Source organism: Leiobunum rupestre, chromosome 10 (assembly GCF_980474605.1).
Source record: "Leiobunum rupestre chromosome 10, qqLeiRupe1.1.hap1, whole genome shotgun sequence".
Classification (NCBI taxonomy): domain Eukaryota; kingdom Metazoa; phylum Arthropoda; class Arachnida; order Opiliones; family Sclerosomatidae; genus Leiobunum; species Leiobunum rupestre.
In genome coordinates this window covers 14,824,848-14,844,178 of record NC_143393.1, presented here as the reverse complement: position 1 = coordinate 14,844,178, position 19,331 = coordinate 14,824,848, and the positions used below count along the sequence as shown (strand labels likewise).

Here is a 19,331-nt window from a genome sequence, read left to right as displayed (position 1 = left end):
TAATGCAAAATTATACATCTACCATAAGTAACATAATAAAAATAAGTAAATTACTAAAATTTATAACCAAACTGACTTGCTACTACCAAGAACGATAACATACTACCGAGTTCAGTTGCTAGTCAAAAAAAGTGTCATAACTATGTTATTGTACTTATGATCTACCAAAAATGCGTTAAATTTTAGTCCAAGGGGATTTAGACGTAAAAATGCTACTACTGCATTGTCAACTTGCATTTACCTAGTGAAATTCACCGTTAAATAATGGCCTATGATATTTGAAACAAAATATCCAAGTAGAGCTACAATTCGTAATTAATCAACCATACATTTAGTCGCAAATAATGTAATCAACGCGTACTGTTATCGATCGGAAACGCGCTGTTTTTGTAGGCGGTTTTTTTATTCAAGTTAATTACTATCTGAAATATCAATAGAGTGAGGTCGTATAAATAATTGTACAAGTGGGTATTACTTCACCAAGTATCACCGACGAAACCTTTACTCGTTTATCAGTAGGAATTTCGGGATAAAATCCGATGACAAATTATTGATAATCAAACATTTCACGTGATATGTTGAAATTTGTAAGATAACTTTATCGAAAAAATAGGCGCAGCTTTGAAGTGGTACATATTAGATCGTACAATTTCGAATGTTATAAATTTAAACTAACCCTAATAGCGTTAAATGACAAAGCTTTAATTAGGCTATCACAATTTCTATATTCTTTCAAAGATGGTGTCCACGTATACGTGGCCTAGACAATGAAATATAAAAAAATATCGTAGCGCCAAATAAAAGCCTGAACTCAAAACGGATGTAACCGTAATAAGGCATCTCCAGATGAAATCACGCGTATCGCCATCTTGTCGGGTAATCAAATATAAAGACCATTGTTTTTCAAAGTATGAAAGGACGCGAAATCTCCGATATTCATCAATTTTCCTAAAAGCGAACGAGCGACAAAATACTCTCAATAATCAAGGAAGAGAGAAGTCCACGTTCCCATCTCCCCCCTCCCCCCATGCGATTAAAAATCTGACCCTGAAAATTCTCTAGCCAGGTCCAGCTTACCCGAGATTATATCGGTACTAGGAGAGTACACCGACCGTACCCTACTACCGAAGGTTTGCTCGAAGTGCGGGGTAAATGGAGCTAGATGCGAACTAGACATTGAATGCAGACGCGAGGAGGACGATGCCAAATTTATTTTTCTCAGAAAGGCGAGACGCTTGAATTGTCAAGAAAACCAGAACGGAAAAAAACGCGTACGTGGAATATTAGTAGACAATTTTTCTGTACATAAAAAATTACTAAGAGTATTCCTAGATGGCCTACGTATTTTAAAAACAAGCTAAGCCTGTGAGGCTGTTGAAGGAACAAAAGAGGACAAGGAATGGGGAGTGGCGAAAACAAGCCTACTACATCCTAAAAGAAATAGCGGGAAACGGAATTTTCAAATCTAGAACTCCCCGGTTTAGAAATTTCGGATGAAAACAACCTTGCCCTAAGCCCCGTTTTTTATTTCTTCGTAAAAATCCTTCTCGGTAAAAACGTATGACTTCACTTCCACTAAAGTGCGCCGTTAAGTTCCCCCTTTTTTCCGTTCGCGGGCGTACATGTACGGCTATGTATTTGCTAGATAATACTAGCATCTCAGCGGGGTACAAAAAGTAGGCATATTTATTGTAGTAGTAAAGTATCATGGCTGACGGTGGTAGAAAACCCAGTGTCATCCCCCCACTCTCTTTCCCTCCATTTTCGCCGACCGAAAAAGGGGGTTTCCGGAAAGATTCGCCGGTTTCCTTATATGGGCATTGAATGCGGCTTGAACGCCGATTGGTTACCTCGTTGACTCGGCGACCAATCGTGGCGCGAGCTGCTTCTTATTTGCATAGCGTTGCTCAAGGTGGCCGAAAGACTTTACCATATATGGTCAAGGAAGAGCCCCTCAGTTCGTTAGTTTCCACAGAGTTAGCGGAAGGTACACGTGGATTTTTATTCCAGGATAATAAAAAAATTATTCTAGCTCGTTCCTTCCCATTGAGGCTCCGTGACTAGAGTCAGTTTCATTTCTGACACCTACACTAGTGGACATCTCCGAAAGCGGACCGTGTCTCCAATTTTTCTCATTTAGCAAGAAACTTTCAATCAATGTAAGTTGAAAATTTTACGTGATTTTTCGCGGTGTGTTTATAAGTTAATTCTAACTAATTTCGCGTAGTTTGAGTTGTTTATTTAACTTTTATACATTTAGGTAACTTTGAACGCGTTGTATGTTTACAAGGCGAGCATCAGCTTCGGGTATACGATTGTTTTCATGGAGTTTTTAACTTTTGGATATAAGCCAACGCCCTACTGGCCGGCATTTTATAGGACCGGTGCAGAGACGTTTTGCGATTCGTGTCCACTTTTACAGGATCACTATTTTGCGATTCAGGTTTAGCGAGCGGTTTATTTTGCGATTCCTGTTAATCACAGACGCTGCTATTTGGTCGAAATTTTATCCACAGGTCACGGGCCAATGGGAGAGCTTTATTTTTGACGCGAAAAGCTTTCGCGTGGCTTTTGCCTGATCGCGTTTCTTACCTTTTTGGCGCAATTCGTGAAAGAACGCTTTCTTTTAACCTTCCTCTTAAGATTATTAGTTGGCAACTTTGTGGTGAGTTGTATTAGTAGATTTAGGTGAACACTAACGAGTTTAAATGAGTTTTCAGTTGACCGGTTAGTTTAAGGTTTGTCGGTTAGATATTTGAAATTCAAACCATGACGGAAAGACATGTTCAAACGTTGGCAAATTCTTCTGTAAATGGTCTTTAGGGCGGGTTGGACGCTTGGAGGGCGGTGCTCCGGAGATTTCTCTGGGGAGGGGTGGGGGGGTAAAACTGGGGATGAGTAAGCGTCATCGGTGGTGGTGGTGATTCAACGGAATATAGACCTAAATTAGCTTAGCTTCTATCGGGGTCTGAGAAGTGAATTTATTTATTAGTTCGCCAGCTGCGAGTCCGGAGGGGGTCGTTGCCGTTTTACATAAAACGAATTTGATATCCGTAGTTTTGAGTAACTTTTTTTAAATAGTTCGCCTGTGAATTTTTTTCCTGCAGAACCGCAATCATGTGTGACGATGATGTTGCCGCTCTTGTCGTGGACAATGGATCCGGAATGTGCAAAGCCGGTTTCGCCGGCGATGACGCGCCCCGAGCCGTCTTCCCTTCCATCGTTGGAAGACCCAGACATCAGGTAAAAATCACACCTCCCTTAATTAACGCGGATTCTTCAACCGTGACCTCGATCGGACTTTGAGACTAATTGAGAATGTTTTTCTTAATTCCTTTTTCAGGGTGTCATGGTCGGTATGGGACAGAAGGACAGTTACGTAGGTGACGAAGCTCAAAGCAAACGAGGTATCCTGACCTTGAAGTACCCCATTGAACACGGTATCGTCACGAACTGGGACGATATGGAGAAAATCTGGCATCACACCTTCTACAACGAATTGCGTGTCGCCCCCGAAGAACACCCAGTCTTGCTGACCGAAGCTCCTCTCAACCCCAAAGCCAACCGAGAGAAGATGACCCAAATCATGTTCGAGACCTTCAACACCCCGGCTATGTACGTCGCCATCCAAGCCGTCTTGTCCCTGTACGCTTCTGGACGTACCACCGGTATCGTTTTAGATTCCGGCGATGGTGTCTCGCATACCGTACCCATCTACGAAGGTTACGCCCTTCCTCACGCTATCTTGCGTCTTGACTTGGCCGGTCGCGACTTGACCGACTACTTGATGAAGATCCTCACTGAAAGAGGCTACTCCTTCACAACTACCGGTAAATAACGTTCCTTAAAAAGCTCAAACCGGGTTAAGCCTCGGATGTGGTAATCTAATTCCGTTGTTTCTTCTTCACAGCCGAGAGAGAAATTGTCAGGGACATCAAGGAGAAACTTTGCTACGTCGCCCTCGACTTCGAACAAGAAATGAACACCGCCGCGTCATCGTCGTCGTTGGAGAAGTCCTATGAACTTCCCGATGGACAGGTCATCACCATCGGCAACGAAAGGTTTAGGTGTCCGGAGGCCCTCTTCCAACCTTCCTTCTTGGGTATGGAATCGTGCGGAATCCACGAGACCACCTATAACTCCATCATGAAATGCGACGTCGATATCCGTAAGGACTTGTACGCCAACACCGTCTTGTCCGGCGGTACCACCATGTACCCCGGCATTGCCGACAGGATGCAGAAGGAAATCACCGCTTTAGCGCCAAGTACTATGAAGATCAAGATCATCGCCCCACCGGAAAGGAAGTACTCCGTCTGGATCGGAGGCTCCATCTTAGCATCCTTGTCCACCTTCCAACAGATGTGGATCAGCAAACAAGAATACGACGAATCGGGACCCAGCATTGTTCACAGAAAATGCTTCTAAACTAACCAAAAAAAATCCTAATTCCTTTAAGTTACTTTTTTTTAAATAATGTTCTATTAACTTCTTAAAAAAAGGACTTAAAACAGAACTTTCAGTCTACGGATGTCTTTTGGGGTAAACGCGTTAAAACCAAAAAGAATATGGAACTTTTTTTTAGTTCTTAAACAATTTGTTTTGTAACATCCCAAATTAAGTTCGTAGGCCCGACTCTGAAGAAAACGTTTTTTACGAAACTCTGGGAACAAAAACAAGGTTTTTTGCATCGTTAAAGTGAAACGTTGTATATTTTCTTTCGGTATATATTTTCGTTGCCTTAAATTTCTTCACTTTATACGATGTGATGGCAAGATGTTTATATTTTTATTACCCATTTCCCTCCCCCGTTTTATTTAATTTAAAAGCTTTGTTTATCAGTCCCCTTCAATTCATAAAAAGGAGGGTTGTAAAATGTAATCTTGTCAGGAGTTCAAAGAAAGTCCCTCCCTTTTTCCGTGAGTTTTGTGTAATTTCCGAAATCGTCTATACTATACGTGTATTTATAAGATGGCGACTAAAAAATAAAAAATTTTGTTAATTTGAAACCCGATTAATTTGTTATCAATTTAGATTAAGCATAAGTTATTTTTCCTAAACAGGCTTCAGGATAATGCGGCAAACTAGGCTTCAACCCAAGGGCCCGAAGCAGCTTTAAGCCTTGGCAGTTTTAGTGGCATTCTTTTTCCCATGGTATACACTCTTTTACGCGCGTTTCCCCCCATCAAGGATCCCTCCCACGATTTCATCCACAGGAAGGCGCCATAGACGTACTGCACGTAGCTCTACAGTAGAAATGTCTTTTCCCCAGAACCCGTTCTCGGCTTGAAGTACGGTAATGGCATCTCACATGAAATACGCGCTTAAAAGAATCTTATACACTCTTTTACGAAGTCGGCCATTTCATTACAGGCCTAATTTAAAATAGTGCAGGCAAGGGCGCCTGCACGTGCTCATCAGCTCGAGACGTCGCGTGCACTTGACCGCGTGAAGCGGCCTTGCATGCACTATTTGAAATCACACCTGTAATAAAATGGCAGCTATCACAAATAAGGATTTAAAAGAGTGTATACGCCTACATTAAAAATTTGATAAAAATGTCGAACCACCCGGCGAAATTTAAATTTATATAAAGACTAATTTCCTGTCTTGCGTAGTTTCGCGTTTTCGTTTTAAATTCGTCTGCGTTTCTTATTGGTCTTTCATATAATTTCAAATTGTGCTGAGTGAGTCAGCAGTTTTACCCACCTTTTAATATGAGTAGTTCCGTTTTTTTAATCTTCATAATTCTATCAGGGTTGCCACACGTCAGGGAAATCAGGGAATTTAAAAATGGGCCTAAGAAGTCAGGGAATTTTAAGAATTGGTGAAAAGTCAGGGAACTCAATTTTATCTTGGCATTTTTTGAAGGTAATTCAACTCTAGATCTATGACAAATTCCACGATTATCATTTATTTCCTTGAATGTTTGACTGATTTTTTCAACATCGCAATAACCTTTTTACTGAAATATAAGTTAATCTAAATTTATTAACTTCTGATAAAAGTAAAATATAAAAGAAAAATTTTGGCCTTAATAAGTCAGGGAAAATCTGTTAAAATGGTCAGGGAAAACAGGGAATTTGAATCTGAAAATTTTGTGGCAACCCTGTCTATGTAATAGGCTTCGTGCGTAGTTCAAATTTTTGGTCATAACAAGGACAGTAGATACAGGGACGAAAAAGCAGGAAAAAAAATTCGATTTTAAACGTCTTCAGATTCACGGGGAGTTAGATGTAAACAAACCGCGGCCATTGTTAAGACGTGGTTTGGCAGTGATAAATCCAAAGTACTGATTTTTGGCTTGGGAGAGCGCGACGGACCTTTTACACTCCATGACTTCCAAATTGATATTGTTACGGATTACAAGTACCTTGGAGTTGAGTTTTCCACGACAGGAAACAATTACTCCCTTTTATACGAACAGCAGCTGGTCTCGAAGGCCAACAAATTACGATGGGCTGTAAAGCATCTTCTGAGAACTCTTATAACAAGTATACTGTTGGCAGAACCTTGTGGAAGGCAGTTGCAGTGCCCGCTCTTACTTATGCCAATGAGGTTCTAGCCGTGTCACCTTCAACCCTAGCCGCCCTTGACTATGCTCAAAGAGAAGCTGGACGCAGTGATCTATCAGCGGGGCCATTTACAGCTAACGCTGCAATCAAGGGTGAACTTGGTTGGAGTACCATGCAGGAACGAGAAGCCGCCAGCAAACTGAAGTATGTGGGCCGTTTACAATTAATGCCAAAATCAATGCTTCCTGGAGTAGTATTCAGATCCGTCAGACAAGCAGGCAGTAGCGTACCGACGGGGGGGGGGGGGGGGGCATGTTGAACCGGGCGCCAGTCTAACGGTCCTATAAAGGGGCGCCAAAAAGACCCAAAATGATTAAAAGAATCCTAGTAGACGTTGTTTAATCAAACCTTAATCAAAAATTGTTCTATAAAAAATATTATTTTTATTGTAAATTTGTAAAATAAATTTAAATTTCATGAAATTAATGAAATATTAGTAATTAGGATTTTTCGCGTCATATATAAGGGGCGCCTTTTAAGAGTTTTGAACCGGGCGCCACAAACCATCGGTACGCCACTGCAAGCAGGCCTTAGAACAAGTTTTATAAGGAGATTTGAACAGCTGGATAAAATCTATGGCATAGGTACGAAAAGAGGAGCCTCGTCAACTGAACAACAATGGTCCTCAGTGGTCGCAGGGGAGGTACGGATGGCAGCGGAGACACTATGGAAGAATGAATTGAGCGAGAAACGTAGTCTGGACATTTATAAAACCAAACCCCTCCCGGCAGTCGAATCATTTTATGACGGATCATTTATGACGCTCTTTTATTTGACGCTTACTGGGTTATCCCCGGCCTGTAAATTGTGTAACCACGCGGTGGAAGATTTAAGGCATGTGCTACTGGTGTGCCCGGCTCTCGATGATGAAATGTCTAAATCTACGTGGCGTCGTGCTAATCTGCTAACCCCTTTGGACAAACTATTAGGTTTTAATGACTCTACTGTTGACATGGATTGTGTTAAAACCATTCTAGGTAAATGGAAACGTGCTAAAGATCAGTGGCGCCATGTAAACTGTTAACTCAAAATGGTCAAGAAAGAAAAGATAACTTATCTTCAGACTATACTCTAAATCAAAATGTTTTTCTTTTTATTGTTTGTATTTCTTATATGCCATATCCTTTTCTGCTTTAATTTTATTTTTAGTTTTTCACTTTTTAACACTTATGAAATATCTAAGCCTTTGATGATATATTATATGATATCTGTGATAATATGTGATACGATGCATTATGTGATATATGCCAAATAGACCGCGCTCCCTCAGGTTTGGTGAGCCGCCCTGTTGCAAAAGGGTTGTAATATTTTTTACAGGTCAATAAAGAAATCTTGAATCTTGAATCTTGGTATTATTGTAGTTAGTTTTTACCATTTTGATGTTAAATTAAAATTAAAACTACGAGCGTAATTAAAAAATGCCCATTTGTTTTGAACGCTTAAGCCTCGTCAAGAACAGGCTTGGAAATAAGGTTTATTTCTAAACTGGTCTATTTGGCCAGTGACTCCCAACTCTTGAATTATTTAAGTGGTCACGTAGACCAGTTGGTTAATAATACGGTAGATAATTTCGAATTAATAAACTGGACACTGGACCAGTGAACCCCTAGCTTTTGAATAAAAAAACTGGTCCGAGCAATTAATAAACTGGTCTTTGACCCAGTGACCACCGCTTATTTCCAAGCCTGGTCAAGAACCGCTAAAATTCGGTGACCGCCATTTTTTTTGTTTACAACTAACTCTCGTCGTTTTAGGTGATATATTCCAACAGAGGCCGCCAATACACTTTCTCGTCCCTGTATCTACTGTCCTTGGTCATAAGTATCGCCGTCTACCGACCGGGTTTTTAATTGAATATATGAAAGCTGTCTGCTCGTTCAAAAACCTCTGCGCAACACCTGAAAGTTCGCATATTTAGTTGACGGATATTAAGGCAGATGGCGCTATATTTCCTAAACTCTAAAGCCTGTATCCCTTAATAATATCAGAAGTAAATGAACTAAAGTTATATGACTGCTATACTCCCCATGTGGGAGGCGTTTTCCTTATGAAGTAACATTTTTAACTCGAATTTGAAATTTTGTGCGCTTCTAGGCCGAAAAAAAAACGTTTTTGTTTTTATGGAACCATTTTTATACATAAAAATAGCTATACCAACAATTCTCAAGTGCAATTTATCACGTCAAAAGACGGGGATGGATATTAGCTTTTATTTGACTCAATTTTCTCATCATTTTCATAAGGAAAACGCCCTCCGATTCTGAGCGCTATTTACTTCTGATAATATGTATTTTTAATTTGTTTGCTGAGCGCCTCTGTAGCCGCCCTGTTGTGAAAGAGCGTATTTTATACAGAATAATAATAAACCTTCAAACTATGGGCGATGCTATGTGGTATCACTCTTACCTAAAGAGGGTTTTATTAAAACTACAAATACCTAAGAAAAATAAGCATAAATGCCATGACAGCAATGAGAGATATACATTTTTAGATGTTTCTTTTTGAAAACAGTCTTCTATATAAAAGAAATATGCAGGGATCATATGGCAATGTGAGATTAGAGGTTATTGGGTAAAAATTACTCATTGGTTATGTTGAATGGTGTTTTGGACCACGTTACCCACCGAATTTAAATTTTCCGTTTACAAAGTCATCTCGCAAAACAAAACGAGGTGGAATTCGTTGTTTGATGGAGAACTTACCACCATCTATCAATTGACAATATAGCTTAAAGCTTAGTTTTTTTTATTGTCAAATAGTTTTAATTTTAACCGTAAGTACCGTTATATTATATTTCTTACGTTTAAAAAATAAAAGTTAAAAAAAAAATAATATTAAAAGCTTAGAATTTTAGTTAATATAAAAAATAATTATGAAATTGATGTCACAAGAGATCGCGTTTTACGTAAAATGATCAATATGTTAAATGACGTCATTATCTCGGCGTTTTTAGGCAATCTTTTCCGATAAACGTGCCGCTTGCCTTTCTTGCGTAGTTTTCCACTTTCAACTTTTACTTTGGATTTTATAAGAAATTTTATATCGGAATTTTGGTGGAACAAATAAACTTATAAATATAGTTACCACGTTTAAATATACTTAACTAAAATGCCAGAAACCGACAGGTATGAAATTATTCATAATTTGTGTATCCGAAAACGTTTTATTTCATTGTCATACTTAAGCCTCGGTCTCGGATTTTTAACTTCCTACACATTTCTATATGTAAAGATAAGAATGTTAACTTCCTATTTAAGCCTTTGCACCTATTTGCAGTACATTTCTTACTATATTTAAGTTGGTCATTCTCCTTAAGTCCGTTCTGAAACATTTTAGTTTTAAATTATTAGAAGGGCAGTTCTAACTACTACTGTGTCTCTTGTCTTTCTTTACACACTCATTTGCTTTGTTGTATAGTAATTAATAGAAAACCATCTTAAATTTTTACAGTAACGTCAGTAATCTACCCGCCCCTCCAGTTCTATGGGCTCAAAGACATAACTTAGTTTATCTTAAAATTGCGCTTGAAGATTGTACAAACCCAACTATTAAATTAGATAAAGGCAAATTATATTTCAAGTATGTTAATCATTTTATTTTCATAATTAATTTTTTTTCATACTGTTTCACCTTTAATTTGTCTTTCATTTGTCAGAGGCGTTGGTGGAATAGACAAAACTGGTCACGAAGTTACCTTAGAGTTTTATGCAGATATTAAACCAGAGGTTCACATTTGCTTAAAATTGATTTTAACAAATATGACATTCTTAATGCAAAATTTTGATTTTAAAGGAATCCAAATATGTCACAAGAGGCAGAGGAACGGAGTTTGTACTAATAAAAGCGGAAGATGGGCCCTTTTGGAAGAGATTATTAAAAACGGAAACCAAATTTCACTGGTTAAGAGTAGACTTTAATAAATGGAGGGATGAAGATGATTCGGAGGATGAAGTTGGCGATGATGGCACGGACTTTGAAGAAGTAATTTTTGATTCTTAGTTGAGTGCCTTAGACAAAATACTAACCCTAACACTTGTTATTTTTCCCTGCCCGCTTTTGCTAATCTCTTAAACAATTAGATAAGTAAATTTAATGTAATTATTTAAATAGATGATGAAGAAAATGGGTGGTTTAAAGAGTGGCGGAGGAGAACTAGGAGATCTGGTAAGTTATAAATGATATTTAGATTGATAGTGGGAGTTTCTAATTTTAACTTTTAATATTTAGGATAATGAAGCCGATAGTGACGATGAAGGTATGCTTGAGAAAACTAGCAAGTGATTTCAAATGACAATTACGCAAGTAAAAATTTTAATCAAACAATTTTTTTGATATTTGGCAAGTAAAAATTATTAGTCAAATATTTGAAATCTCTTGCGGGTCCTTTGAACTTTTAATGTTTTGCAATTTTTATACATGAAAAACTTTCTACAGAAATTCCAGACCTTGAGTGAATTTACAACGTGTAACTAGGCCGGAAAAAAAACACCTTCGCAAAAATATCATTATCATCATATTTCCTAAAAAAAAATCATTTCTTCAGCTTTCTCCCGTTTTTTGTCAATGAACCCAAGTGAAATTCTTTCAACCTTATTCAGCCATTTTATCTGCTGTTAATAATTATTAAAGTAAAAAAAGAACCAAGTTTGGTTTATATCACCCTTTTTCATTCGAATTTCCAGTTAATGTTTTACTTATTATTCTTTCGGTGTTCATAATATTGTAAATTTACCATTTATACTTTAAGATAAGAAAAAAAACGTGAGTTTTGGTATTCTAAGAGAGGAATTACATATAAAAAAAACAATTTCTCTGCAAAAGTAAAATATTGCGTTGCAAATTTAGTTGCCTGAGAGCACTATGATAATAATAATAATAATAAAAAGTAATGTGTATTTTCAATCTTTGATTATAAAGTAAATCAAAGCCGTTTAAGGACTGAAAAAGTAATAAAATTTCCGAGTTTCGTTCGTATCTTGGTCCATATATTCTGTTGAAGGAATCCATACCTCCTGTACTTGGAATGCTTATCCCTGCAGATTTTCATCAGAATGGGCTGACGGTTTTTTTGACGTCACTATGTTAACATAATAATCAACAAAGTGAGAAGGGAGCGGGCACAGAGGGTATTTTTTTCTTTCGTAGGCGGGCCAAAGCTGTCAGAGTGATCTTACCATACGCGATACAGCAGGATAAGCATTCCAAGTAGAGGTATGGATTCCTGTCTGTAGTAAATTCCCATTTGAATATAAACTTTTGGCATGCAAAATTGTTTGTTTAGTTGAAGTTAACCCGGGATAGTTACAATATATAGCCACAAAAATTTTGGGTTTCAAAACACCTTCTATATTAAAGTAACGGGTATATTACAGAATGTCCCAACAATTTAGCAATCAAGTTTCTTTAATGAACTTCGTACAATATTCTTGAAATTGGTGATTAACATTATATTTCAAACTTTACTTCTAAAATGAAAATTGGATTTAAACATAGTTGCAAAATTAAAACAATATTGATCAGATTATATAGTTCACACATACGCAGTGAATGAATTTGGCACTGTGTATACTTCGAGGTAAGGACAGCGTGGGAATTAGCCTATCTGCTTATTATCTGGTTTGCCAGTTGATTTTTGCTTGAGCGCAATGTCTAAAACTGAAAACTCTCAAAAGTAAAAATAACATATCAGTAAAAAATGTGTTTCTTCAGTTAAAATTTCAGTTTATTATGAAATTTAGTATTTGTCTATACTGATGGTCATTCTGCCAAAAAAGTGGTTGTCTTCAGTATAGTGGTTTTTTTGGTCTGTTGAATTTTAGCCAAAGTTTAAACTTTAAAGCCCTTTTAATGAAGATGTAATTTTAAATTTGCCCGCGTTTATGTGTAACCACTATCTTGGAATGTAGATGGCGACAGCGTCGCTGAAAAGATTGCTTTCGTTTTTGGAAGGTTACTGGAGATTTTCACTATAATAATAGGTAGTTTTTTTCGCGTGTTCTGGGTATTTGAGCACGTTAAAAAGTGTAGCCATATAACGTCATTTTACTTCAATTCTGTCTTGACGAGAAAAAGGATTTTTAGTAAGAAGGGAGTAGTTAAAGGGTAAAGGTTATTTATAAAAAGCTTGCGAGTCATGTTTTCGTGAAACGAAATTTAAGCAAACGACAAAGCTAGATTATTCCCTCGCCCCCTCCGGCCTTGACTAAAAAGCACAAACGCACACCGCTTCTTCCTTCAAAATGCTTTGCTAAAAAGCACAAAACGCACACCGCGCACACCGTTCACAACTTTTTGATTTCTCTCCATAGAAATCTTATAACATAGAATGATTCCGTATAAATACAAAATGGGCCAATTACATTTTCGGAGGTTTCGTCATTATCAGCCAATCACGATTGAAAGAGTTATTACGGCAACGACTCGTTGCCATCTAGTTTGAGTTACTGGAAATAATAATTCGATTTTAGACACGTCACCATAAGAACCCGCATTTGATTGGCCCACGTCAATCGAGTCACGGCCCCCTGCACGCGCTCACGTGAACGCGTGCAGGGGGCCGTGATCGAGTTTAATGTAGTTTTTAAACATGGTAGACTGTTTCTTTACTTAAAAGTTAGGCCCATGTCAGGCCTAGGCTTAAATATTTTCAAAGCGAACCTAAACGAAATCTTATTTATCTTAATCACAATGGCATTTAAATATTCCTTATATTAAGTAAATATGAAACAAAAAAGTTAAAAAAATCTTTCCACTATTATTAAATAAAAATCCAAAAACGTTGAAGCAGAGATGAAGTGATTCATGTGAAAAAATTCCAGCAAAAACCTATGGGAATTCTGCGAGCTTGGATCGGATGGATGCTGTAAAAATCGTCTGAGCTTCTACTATTTTTAACCGCCATGTTATGGCGCTAGCGGCTTACCGTAATTAATGAATGGCTGCTGATTGGCTGAAGCTTAAGCAAAGACTATATAATCATTAGTCGTTGCTACAAAATGTCTTGGCGTCAGGTTCTCCCGTAGACCGGAGCATCTATGTTTCTCTCTCTTTCGATTTCCTTCCCCCTTTCGACTTATTCGCACAACAAGTCGGCAACATCGCCGCTCTCTGCACGCTCTCGCTTCCATCGAAGGTCTGTCTCGATCGTTTGCCCCGCAAAACTAGCGGTGAGCGCCGTATTATGGCACGCCAAACCGGACAAAATTCTCAATTGGTTGTTACTAGACTCAATCTATCGCCAACATAGTCAAGACGGTCGCGTCGATATACTCGAGCCTCTCGCCTCGACATACTCAAGCCTCTCCCGTCGATATACTCGAGCCTCTTACGTCAACATAGTCAATTCACTCCAGCGTCGACATAGTCAATTCACTCTCGCGTTGACATAGTCAATTCACTCTCGCGTCGACATAGTCAATTCACCCTCGCGTTGATATAGTCAATTCACTCTCGCGTTGACATAGTCAATTCACTCTCGCGTCGACATAGTCAATTCACTCTCGCGTCGACATAGTCAATTCACTCCAGCGTCGACATAGTCAATTCACCCTCGCGTTGACATAGTCAATTCACCCTCGCGTTGACATAGTCAATTCACTCTCGCGTCGACATAGTCAATTCACCCTCGCGTCGACATAGTCAATTCACCCTCGCGTTGATATAGTCAATTCACTCTCGCGTTGACATAGTCAATTCACTCTCGCGTCGACATAGTCAATTCACTCTCGCGTCGACATAGTCAATTCACTCTCGCGTCGACATAGTCAAAACACTCTCGCGTCGACACGTTCGAGCCTCTCGCGTTGACATAGTCAATTCCGGGTGTTACTAAATGTACACTCTGTTTAAAAAGTCTTCGACGGGTGAAATTTTTGCCCTCTTTTTAATTCGGCTAGAAAACTATAAGAGATAGATCGATGAAACCAATTGCAACTATTATTTATTTTCCAATATCTTTCGTTATTTATTGGTTATAGAGGGATAATTTGTCCACTTTCTAAATATGAATCAACCATTGTGAATTCAAAAACGCGCCAGTCAGTGCCGTAGAACCAATATTTAAAAAGTTGTCAAAAATGAGTTTTGACGGTACCCGCCTAAACTATTAATTTTTGGCAGACGAAACCGATAAATAACGAAAGATATTGGAAAATAAATAATAGTTGCAATTGGTTTCATCGATCTATCTCTTATAGTTTTCTAGCAGAATTGAAAAGAGGCAAAAATTTCACCTGTCGAAGGCTTTTTAAACAGAGTGTACAATAGGAGAATTGGCATACTTAGCCAAGATAAATGTGAACTTCACCAAGTTCAAGAAAATGGTTTTCAGTTGATTTTCGAATGATTTTGAACGTTTAAGTTTTAAGGCGTTAATTAAATTTATTTATATTGTTAGATCTAATAGTTAGCGAACAATTTTTTTTTCAATAACAGTCGTTCTTGGGCTTTCAGATTTAATTTGTGTACTCCCATTATTTGTAATCAGTGCGTATTGTAAGATGTTTCAATATTTATCGTAATTTTATTAATATTTAAAGCCGGTTTCGGGAAATTTTATGGAATAACATGTTGTTTATTAAATTTAATTTCGTTAACTAATACTTATAATTTATTATTATTTAAATAATACTTATAATTTATTATTATTTAAATAATACTTATAATTTATTATTATTTAAATAATACTTATAATTTATTATTATTTAAATAATACTTATAATTTATTATTATTTAAATAATACTTATAATTTATTATTATTTAAATAATACTTATAATTTATTATTATTTAAATAATACTTATAATTTATTATTATTTAAATAATACTTATAATTTATTATTATTTAAATAATACTTATAATTTATTATTATTTAAATAATACTTATAATTTATTATTTAAATAATACTTATAATTTATTATTTAAATAATACTTATAATTTATTATTATATAAATAATACTTATAATTTAACTAGATGGGCAATTTAGATAAACTGTTTTACCAAAACATCCGTTATCGAAAAACTCATGGTGTATCAAACAGGCAAGGGCGTACCGGAGGGGGTCACTTTAGGGGGGTGGGACAAACATGATTTGGCCAACTTTAGCTTCGGCGGCGCGGAAAATTCTAAGGGGGGGGGGGAGGTTGCTGACAAAGCTCTCTCGAAGCAATTTTTCAAAGGGGGGGGGGGGTACTAACAATGCTTTCGTGAAAATAATTTTCAAAGGAAGGCTGCTAATGCACATCTTCGTTTCGCGAAGTGCGCCTCGATTTGCCAACTCTCCGAAACGTTTTGGGGGGAGGCTCTCCCTATCCCAAATGGGTATGCCCCTGCAAAAAGTATTGTTGGTTATCGATAGCCAGGGAATTAATTATTATCCCGTAATACATATAAAATAGTGCTACATTACAAGGTATATTAAAAAGACTTCGTTAAATTTATGAAAATTTAAATTGACTAGGGATCTTACACGTTTTAGTCCACTGAGAAGACCACCATTGGAGTTAAAGACAAAGAAATTCGCGATTATAGATTTGTATAAAAAAGATGTCACGCGGACATTTCAGTACACACGATTTCGCTGATGTGTTAAGAATACAGCCTGATATAAAACATTTATCCTGTTTCAAAATCAGCACCAGATAGTCTTCAACATAGTAAATATTCACAACCCGAAATAAAAGATTAACCCTGTATCAGGCGCGTATTAACCATTAGGCAAAGTAGGCACGTGCCTAGGGCGCTATTTTTCTAGGGGCACCAAAACTCTGATAAAGCCCCACGGTCCATGTACTTGGCTTGCCCCTAATCAAAATAACGCCGTAAAGATTTAGGGAAACTAAAATATGTTTATTTATTTTTTAAAAACCGATACGCCCCTCCATAGCTGACCAATGCCAAGGGGCGCCAAATTTTTCTGTGCCTAAAGGCGCCGAAAGGGTTAATCCGCCCCTGCCCTGTATCAATATTAGCACCAGAAAGTCTCCAACATAGTAAATATTCACAACCCGATATAAAACATTCACCCTGTATCAATATTAGCACCAGAAAGTCTCCAACATAGTAAATATTCACAACCCGATATAAAACATTCACCCTGTATCAATATTAGCACCAGAAAGTCTCCAACATAGTAAAAATTCACAAGCCGATATAAAACATTCACCCTGTATCAATATTAGCACCAGAAAGTCTCCAACATAGTAAATATTCACAAGCCGATATAAAACATTCACCCTGTATCATTATTAGCACCAGAATCGCCAGAAAGTTCCAACATAGTAAATACAGTTCCCAAATTTAGGTATAATAAAGTGCGTGAAATGACCAATTTATTGTTCTACGATTATAAAATTGTTAAGAATAGCAAATAGGGTTTAATGCGTTTGATTTTATAAAGGAAACAGTTCAAGAGTAATAGCGGGAAATTCGTTCAAATTTTGAATAGCAAAAAAACGTGGGGTTGCACTAAATTGAGCAAATTACCACCTTCCTGGCGCCCGATTTCAAAATAATTAACAATGGCGACAAGGGTTTTCTATACCTAATCGATTGACGTATCGTTTGGTTGTGAACGAACGGCAGCGGACACCTACACTGTACGTGAAAAATAATACGCTACAAATCCTAGGTTGTATACTATTGGACCGAATCCCGTTTGACCGAATCCCATTGAACCGAAAAGTATTTTCGTTTATAGCCCAACATGGCGGGATTAAGTTGAATGGGAAATTTAAATCGGGTTCGTTTTCACTTCGGGTAGGTTAGTTCAGGTTGGGTTAGGTTAGGTTAGGTTAGGTAAGTTCAGGTTGGGTTAGGTTAGGTTAGGTTAGGTTGGGTTGGGTTAGGTAAGGTTAGGTTAGTTCAGGTTGGGTTGGGTTAGGTTAGGTTAGGTTAGGTTAGGTTGGGTTAGGTTAGATATGGTAGGCAACTATTTCACGTCGGGTCTTATCAAGGTTATTTTCCAAAATTAAACCCGGAAAATATCAAATTTGAAGGGAAAAAGGTCTAAAAATACACGTCGGTACGAAATAATAAATATTTAAGACATAGTTTAGTCCAAATTAGATATACTATCGTCACGTAACCTACGATATCTAAATATGTATCACTAACGGTATATTGAATGAAAACCGCGCAAAACGCGGTTTTCGGTCGATTGGAATTCGGTTGAATGGTACATTCGGACGAATGGGATTTCGGTCCAATGGTCTGCAATCCAAATCCTATATACATAGGGATTGTGTGTAAAAACATAGTTACAATTAATCAGAAGGTCACAAATGTTTTAACCAGAACCAACCGACGTTTGATGTATAAATGTAACCACGAGTTTCTTGTGACAGATGATGTAGTAACTGGACTGAAACATATTATAGACCACTAGTAAATACGTTTTAATATATGGAAATTTCAGTCTTTTTAATATACCGGAATTATGTCACAAGAAAAACTGATAATTATAATGCCATACAAATTTTACATTGTTAGTTAAAGAAATTAAATTTAATAAACAACATGTTATTCCATAAAATTTCCAGAAAACGGCTTTAAATATTAATAAAATTACGATAAATATTGAAACATCTTACAATACGCACTGATTACAAATAATGGGAGTACACAAATTAAATCTGAAAGCCCCAGAACGACTGTTATTGAAAAAAATTGTTCGCTAACTATTAGATCTAACAATATAAATAAATTTAATTAACGCCTTAAAACTTAAACGTTCAAAATCATTCGAAAATCAACTGAAAACCATTTTCTTGAACTTGGTGAAGTTCACATTTATCTTGGCTAAGTATGCCAATTCTCCTATTGTACCTTTTAGTAACACCCGGAATTGACTATGTCGACGCGAGAGGCTCGAGTGTGTCGACACGAGAGTGTTTTGACTATGTCGACGCGAGAGTGAATTGACTATGTCGACGCGATAGGCTCGAGTGTGTCGACACGAGAGTGTTTTGACTATGTCGACGCGAGAGTGAATTGACTATGTCGACGCGAGAGTGAAAAGACTATGTCGACGCGAGAGTGAAAAGACTATGTCGACGCGAGAGTGAAAAGACTATGTCGACGCGAGAGTGAAAAGACTATGTCGACGCGAGAGTGAAAAGACTATGTCGACGCGAGAGTGAAAAGACTATGTCGACGCGAGAGGCTCGAGTGTGTCGACACGAGAGTGTTTTGACTATGTCGACGCGAGAGTGAATTGACTATGTCGACGCGATAGGCTCGAGTGTGTCGACACGAGAGTGTTTTGACTATGTCGACGCGAGAGTGAATTGACTATGTCGACGCGAGAGTGAAAAGACTATGTCGACGCGAGAGTGAAAAGACTATGTCGACGCGAGAGTGAAAAGACTATGTCGACGCGAGGGTGAATTGACTATGTTGACGTACGAGGCTCGAGTATATCGACGGGAGAGGCTTGAGTATGTCGACGCGATAGGCTCGAGTATATCGACGCGACCGTCTTGACTATGTTGGCGATAGATTGAGTATAGTAACAACCAATTGAGAATTTTGTCCAGTTTGGCGTGCCATACTGTATAGGAAAAGTACCGTGAAGCTGTTAAATTTGACGGAGGCGCCTAGGCTTATCGCTCTAGATGGTAGGATCTTGGATTAATAATATGACTATTATTAATCCAAGGTAGGATATTCAAAGTACTTATATTTTTAAAATTATTTTAAATTTTCCAAAACTATTAAAGTTTATTTTTGTGTCTTATCAGTTGAACAAAATTGAA

At 37.6% G+C, this 19,331-nt stretch overlaps 2 protein-coding genes across 2 annotated transcripts; both read left to right on the top strand.

Moving 5' to 3' along the window:
- The first annotated feature begins 1,951 nt into the window (after positions 1-1,951).
- On the top strand, positions 1,952-5,014 carry LOC149924735 (actin 403-like). Its single transcript, XM_090161028.1, has 4 exons — positions 1,952-2,159; positions 3,108-3,243; positions 3,344-3,830; positions 3,911-5,014. Exons 2-4 carry the CDS (start codon positions 3,118-3,120, stop codon positions 4,426-4,428), a joined length of 1,131 nt encoding a protein of 376 aa, XP_090017154.1. The 5' UTR covers positions 1,952-2,159; positions 3,108-3,117; the 3' UTR covers positions 4,429-5,014.
- Positions 5,015-9,532: 4,518 nt separating this feature from the next.
- Positions 9,533-11,549, top strand: p23 (cytosolic prostaglandin E synthase). Its single transcript, XM_090159986.1, has 7 exons — positions 9,533-9,700; positions 10,026-10,154; positions 10,231-10,300; positions 10,368-10,556; positions 10,686-10,739; positions 10,803-10,830; positions 11,010-11,549. Exons 1-7 carry the CDS (start codon positions 9,684-9,686, stop codon positions 11,027-11,029), a joined length of 507 nt encoding a protein of 168 aa, XP_090016112.1. The 5' UTR covers positions 9,533-9,683; the 3' UTR covers positions 11,030-11,549.
- Positions 11,550-19,331: the final 7,782 nt, after the last annotated feature.